Source organism: Gopherus evgoodei, chromosome 9, assembly GCF_007399415.2.
Source record: "Gopherus evgoodei ecotype Sinaloan lineage chromosome 9, rGopEvg1_v1.p, whole genome shotgun sequence".
Taxonomy (NCBI): domain Eukaryota; kingdom Metazoa; phylum Chordata; order Testudines; family Testudinidae; genus Gopherus; species Gopherus evgoodei.
The window spans coordinates 44,784,670-44,791,377 of record NC_044330.1 but is presented as its reverse complement, the minus strand read 5'-3'; the positions used below and the strand labels follow the sequence as shown (position 1 = coordinate 44,791,377).

Sequence of the window (6,708 nt, the reverse complement as noted above, 5' to 3'; positions counted from 1 at the left end):
ATGACCCAGGGGGAAAGTGTGCATCTGGCAAATGCTGCTATTGACAGAGACTCCCCCAGGCCATGTAAGGTGCACTGGAAGCCTTAGCCACATTGCAAAGGGTCATGGGAAATCCTGTATAGTGCAAGCAGTCACCAAGCGCCTGGACTGATCATAGCTTAGGCCTCCTAGGGAGTCCCTGCCCCAGCTCGCGCCAACAGGAGTCCTGAGCGCTGCTTCCCCTCAGAGGGCACGAGCCCTCAGCTCCTGCTCTCCCCGGGACAGCCAGGTAGTGCTGGGGGGCGGGACAGAGCTACAGTGGCAACCAGGGCGGCGCCTGAGGAGGCCACGCCGGCACCACAGAGCGATCGGTCCTCCCACCTTCCAGAAGGGCCACGAGAGTGGAGCGGCGCAGACTCTCCTTACACCGGAAGTGGCGGCTTGGGCTCAGACCGGAAGTGGTTCGAAGGGGAAGGCGCTACCGGCCGGGGCCGCTCGCGAGCCGGGGACCTGACAAGGCGATGAAGCCAGCAGTGGACGAGATGTTCCCCGAGGGCGCGGGGCCCTACGTGGACCTGGACGAGGTGACGATGCTAGCGGGGGAGGCGGCGCGCGGAGCCCCCCCCCCCGGTTGGGGATGCCGCGGGCTGAGCTGGCGGTTACTGGCTGGCGCTGGGGGAGCGGCGGACGAGGAGGTCGCGTTGCGTTACGTGTTGACAGGATGCGAGTCTGGGCAGCGGTCCCAGATCTGATTGGCTGGTTTCTAGCGGCTCCTACAGGGCGGGGCACCCCGGGGGGTGGCAGTTCTCCTCCTCGGCCCATCTGTGCTCCGCGGGAGCCCTCCCATTTCTTCCCCCCGCGGGGCCCTGGCGGCTGTGCTGGCCTGGTGCGGCCCCTCTAGCTGCGCTCGGCCCGGGCGTCTCCCTGGGCCGCTGAGAGACCAGACCTGGCCCGCGTAGCGTGGGGGCTCCCCAGCGACAGTTAAATGCAGGGCCCTGCTCCAAGCCCCCCACCATCCCTGACCTAAGGCCGAGCCCTGAGCTGACACCACGTGCTTTTGGCGGGAAGCCCTATGTCCCCAGTATTAAGCGATGCCCAGTGACAGTCCTGTCCACCTGCTTGTTGCATGGTCAATAAAGGGATCCTGCTCCTCAGAGCCCTATACTCCCTGGCCTAGCGCTGAACGCTCAGCTGAAATGGAGAAGGGTAAATTGCGGGGGTCCTCCAACGGTCTGTACTTGTCAGCATATTTGTAGGTCATCAGAAAATGGATAAATAGTGAGATAGGAAATGTTTGCAGCTGATATTAAATTACTCAAGTTAATTAAGTCTGAAGCTGACTGAAGAGTTACAAAGGGATCCCACAAAACTGGGTGACTGGGCAACAAAATGACAGATGAAGTTCAATGTTGATAAGTGCAAAGTAATGCACAGTGGAAAAGAGTTATACATACAATATGATGGGGTGTGAATTAGCTGTTACCACTCAAATTGATCTTGAAGTCTTTTGCTGAAAACATCTGCTCAATGTTCAGTGGCTCAAAAAAACTAATAATGTTTGGAACCATTAGAAAAGGCATAGAGAAGAAAATAGAAAATACAATGCTACTAGATAAATCCATGGTACGCCCACACCATGGGATACTGTGTGTAGTTCTGGTCTCCTTATCTCAAAAAAGATGTATTAGAATTGGAAAAAAGTAGAGAGAAGGGCACAAAAATTATTAGGACTATGGAACAGCTTTTTATGAGGAGAGATGAAAAAGACAGGGACTATTCAGTTTAGAAAAGAGATGGGGGCAGGAGGGAAGAATATGATAGAGGTCTGTAAAATCATAAACTGTGTCGAGACAGTGAATAAGGAAGTGTTATTTACCCATTCACATACCATACAAATCAGGGGTCACACGATAAAATTAAAGACGTACATTTTCACACAATTCACAGTCAACCTGTAGAACTCCTTGCCTGGAGATGTGAAGGCCAAAGTATAAATGGGGTAAAAAAGAATAGGTCAAATAATAGCTATTAGCCAAGATGGTCAGGGATGCAGTCCCAGGCTCTTTGTATCCCTAAGCCTTTGTCTGCCAGAATCTGGGACTGGACAACAGGGGATGGCTAACTGAAAAATTGCCCTGTTCTGTTCATTCCCTCTGAAGCATCTGGCCTAAGGCTGAACCCTCTACTGAAACCACACAACTGTGATTCAGAGTGTTACATCTACAGTGTTAGCTGATCCCAGAGATCCCTGTAACTGGGAGAGAAGGCATTTCTCTATTATCAGTGTATTTATTTTGTTGTTAGACAGCACTTTGTTCTAGTGCTTAACTACCCTTACAGTTAGTAAGTTTTTCCTGATGTCTAACCCAAGTCTCTCTTGCCACAATTTAAGACCATTACTTCTTGTTCTGCGTGCCAGTGGTTAAAAATTTATTACCTTCCTCTTTATAACAACCTTTTATGTAACTGTTTTTATGTAAAATGCTGAGTAGAGTGGAAGAATTACTTCTTGAGTCTTGCTTACAACAATCTTGCCAGTACATCCCAGAAAGCTGTTTGTTTTGTTTTTTTCACCCCCCAAAAGTACATTACTGTGGTGTTCTATGTAGGCATCACAGTGTTTGCCTAGAATTTACTGCAGGATTGGGATCTTGGTTATCTCTGTCACACTTCCACTAAGAAGTTTAGCATATGACAGGCTGGGAAAAAATGAAGGTTATTGCCGATAAAACAAGCTAAGTTCAAGCTCTCTAGAAGCAGGAGAAACAATCATGCCACTCAAATGAGTTGTACAGATGGCAACAGAAGCGGGAAGAAGATGGGGCAATGTACTATACCTCACATGTTAATTTGATTGGTATGTAAATATTTATATGAATGATCAAGATAATTAAACATATACAAAGCTTTAAATAGTGAATATTATGATTTGCCACTAAACTATTAACAGTAGATGACAAAACACTGTTCTTTCTTAGGCAGGAGGAAGTACAGGTTTATTGATGGACTTAGCAGCTAATGAAAAGGCAGTTCATGCAGATTTCTTTAATGGTAAGGCAATTCAACATACTTAAGTTCCAGTGCTACTTTATTTTTATATTTTAGTTATTTTATATTTTAGTTATTAATACTTAACAGTATTTGGTGCTAGAAATTAACAAGCAGAATCATTAGTTTGGGAAGCAAGAATAGCCAAGACCAGCCTACCTTTGATTTTATCTCGAGTAATGTAGCATTACAGCTTCTGCCATATTTGAGATAAACCTGCTTTTAGGTTATTGTGATCTTTACATGTCTTGAACTTCAATTTTTTCACTGGAAAAATTACATTTTGTGATATTTCAGTTTGTACTTTGTCACATTTGTATTAATTAAATCACATTAAATAGAAAACTGAGCAATGTATAAAAATTGCTTGCCTACCTCCACCATCTCAAAATCAATTTATTTATCAGATTTGGTCATTCCAAATGAAATTGCCCAGTCATAGTTGCATGACTGACTCTGTGTTAGTAACTTTAGTAGTATATGGAAATTGTGTACCAAGTTATTGTTTACAAGAGATTGTGTCATATCAGTATTTCAAATCCTTTACATGGTAAAATGGATGGATGTTACTGTTTTCAAGAATAGCCAGTTGCATAGTTGAGGAATAACAGAACTTCGTATTTGGCCAGTTTTGGACAGGAAATACAATGTATGCCTGGGCAATATGCATTTTCCATGTTTGGTAAATAATACAGCTTTGACAGCTATACAGCAAAGAACTGACAGAAACCCATGATATTACTAAAACTTGCTGTGGTTGAGGCATCCTTGTCACAAACTATGGAAAATGGTTGATCTCAAAAATGTCTTGAGACTATTTAGTGCTCCTGTGTCCATAGTGTTTAAGTTTTTACATCTGGTTAGTCAACCCATAAATTAAAGTGGTTTTACTTGGAATGACCCAGTTTTTTAGTGCATATACCTTACAGCTGAAAGAGTGACTGCATAAAGTAGAGCCAAGCACAAGTGCCATGCAAACATCTCTATAAGGTTCCCCCAGTGCATTTAAGTCAAGACATTGGAATAGCAAGGGGATCTAACCTTGGACCTCTCCTAAACAGAGATTGTGAGTAATAGCAAATTGTATGGCAATATTCTCACATAAGCAAGTGTCCAACAAGGACTAGGTTTCAATGACAAGGCTCATCTGTACCTGAAACCTTGACAAGGTACAAACCCCAGATTTCAATGCACATCATGAAAAAAAACCCCAAAGTTCTTAATAGAACAAAGGGTGCTAGAGGGTTCAGAAACATATTGTGGTGAGATTACAGTGTATTCTTAGAAAAAGGAACATGGGAGTAGCAGACATAGCTATGATCTGAAACCCAGGGTCCTGAATCTGCAAAGGTCTTAAGTGTGTGTCAAGTTCAGCTTGAATGAGTTGTATATTATCAACTAACGCCCCAATCCTGCCAAAATGTATATATATGAGACCAGTTACATGCTTAAAATTAAATACTTAATTGTTTTGCTGAGTAGGGTCAGAGTGCTCTGTACTTGGCAGGATTGAGCCCTCTTGAACACAGTGCTCAGTCAGTTGATCTCTAAAGAACTTCAGGGCTTGATCCTGCTTCCATTAAAGTAAGTGGCAAAACTCCCACTGAGTTCTCTGATGCGGGATAAGGACCTCAGCTGACATCTTGGGTCTGTCTTTTTTTTTCCTTCTCTTTTCCTACAGTAAATTACTTGCTGTAATTTTTATACCTCAGATTAATTTAGTTTAAAATGTATGTGCCTTGAGTCCAGAGTGATGAAATCTGTATGTAAATAGCATATGCATGGGTACTATATTAATTTTCTTTTGTTTTCTGAATAGATTTTGAAGATCTTTTTGATGATGATGACATTCAGTGAAATTAGTCTTTCAGCTGTGCAATGCTAAAGTGTGGAATCCTCCTGTAGGATTGTTGCCTGTTTGTTTTTTTAAAAAAGAAACCCAGAGAGAATCTGTATGTTATCTCTAAAAAGCCATTGGAAACTAGAAGATTGGTAAAGATGACAGAAGAAAGAAGTTGCGAACTGTTATCACTAGGTTACGTGTAGATTTTCTTCAATTTTATTTGCTGATGTGCTTGTTGAATAAAATATGAACAAAATCTCTCCCCGGGATGTACTTTCAGTTTAATAGATGTTGTCACGGACTGAAATTCCCTGATGAGCCATAATTTTGTAAAATCATTCACCATTACTTTTATTTATTAGGCAAAGACAAACTGCAGGATTTACCATCTGCTAGATGAGTTTTGTTTCTCATTGTGTGGGGTTAAGCTATCCAGTCTTTCTCTGAGTAAAACATTGAATATATTTGTGTTTTTACACATGGCGCTATGAAGGGAGTGTGCATTTTACAATTTCAGGTTTTAATAATATCTAGTTTCTATAGCTATTTTAGCTTCCGTCCAGGACATTTTTTTCAATAACAATAAATACAGCAATAATGTAATCTTAAAATACTAAAATGAAACACATTTTGTGATCCTGGATCATACTGTAGGAATATTGATTTAAAATACCCAGATCTATTTTAATGTTAGAAAATAAATTCTTCCTTCACTGATGTGCCAGAGTATATTGTAATATTTTCTCTCTCTTGAAGCAGTTGATGTGCACATAACCTGTTGAAGAGTACAAAGTATGCTAAAGTGGACTGTACTGGGCATGCGTTTTATTTCCCACCTCTTAGTACAATTTATAGTTAAGGAAGGCATGTTTTTGTGTGCCTGCTCCTCCCAGTGTTCAAATACTGAGTTTTCCAATTAAGTTCAGTGTATAATGGAAGTTTATAATTGGTATATGTGGTTTCAGTGCTACTTAGTTTAATCTTAGATTTGACTATATTCCATAATTTTTCATCAGAAAAACTAACCTTTGACTGTGATCCTTATTCTGGACTAAATTATGTCCAGGCTGCTCCGTTATAACTGCCCCATGGCCTAATTGTAACCAGGATTTTGACCCTAATTGTTGTATTTCGCATTCCCACACTCTGACTAGGACAGTGCCCGTTTTATTACAGTGAGACCTTGCTCTTTATATTTGCCCTTAATTGAGCAAAACTCTCACAGAGCATGCTATCTTTGTTTAAAAAAAAGTGAAGAGCTAGTGTCTTTGCCTTCCCTGGCTCTATTTGCATGTCTAAACCATGTAAGTTCAAATTCTCCTTTGGGCATCTCTTCTTTGATACTGCTGTCAATTCAGAATGAAGAAAGTATAAATGTCAGCTGTAATTTCCTATCTGGCCTTTGTAGCTGGACCTTTGGGCCCTACACAGCTATTGACCTTCATTTCCTTTTCACATGTGACACCTGTTTATAAGATTTGAGGAGGTTGAACTAAAGGCCCCACACTTCCTAAATTTCACCTATATCACTGAGAAGTGCTGATATTTTACCATACTGTATAATAAAGCTTCAGTTTACTTAATTCTGTCTTTCCAGCTTTTCACACATTATTCTGTGCATGGTTTGATTATTTTTGTCTTGAAGTACTACTTCTGGGGTAATTCTGCATCACTGCACGTGTGCAGAATTCATGTCCCCTGCAGATTTCTTTGCTTCCCTGCAGAAAAATGACTTTCTGATAGGGAAGCTGCAAGAGCACCACTCCCTAGCAGCGCAGGTTCATCATTTCAGGAATTCGGAGCAACCAGCGGAGAGGTAAATCACCACGGGGGTAGGG

General features: G+C 41.9%; 1 protein-coding gene across 1 annotated transcript; it reads left to right on the top strand.

Moving 5' to 3' along the window:
* Positions 1–416: 416 nt before the first annotated feature.
* COPS9 (COP9 signalosome subunit 9) lies at positions 417–6,453 on the top strand. Its single transcript, XM_030575450.1, has 3 exons — positions 417–563; positions 2,958–3,030; positions 4,847–6,453. The coding sequence occupies exons 1-3, from the start codon at positions 501–503 to the stop codon at positions 4,882–4,884; spliced, it is 174 nt and encodes a 57-aa protein (XP_030431310.1). The 5' UTR covers positions 417–500; the 3' UTR covers positions 4,885–6,453.
* Positions 6,454–6,708: the final 255 nt, after the last annotated feature.

Excerpts from the sequence above, each read along its gene's own strand:
- COPS9 (XM_030575450.1), top strand. The coding sequence starts at position 501 with ATGAAGCCAGCAGTGGACGAGATGTTCCCCGAGGGCGCGGGGCCCTAC. Across the intron at positions 564-2,957 it reads CCTACGTGGACCTGGACGAG|GCAGGAGGAAGTACAGGTTT; the intron begins GTGACGATGCTA and ends GTTCTTTCTTAG. Across the intron at positions 3,031-4,846 it reads TCATGCAGATTTCTTTAATG|ATTTTGAAGATCTTTTTGAT; the intron begins GTAAGGCAATTC and ends TTTTCTGAATAG.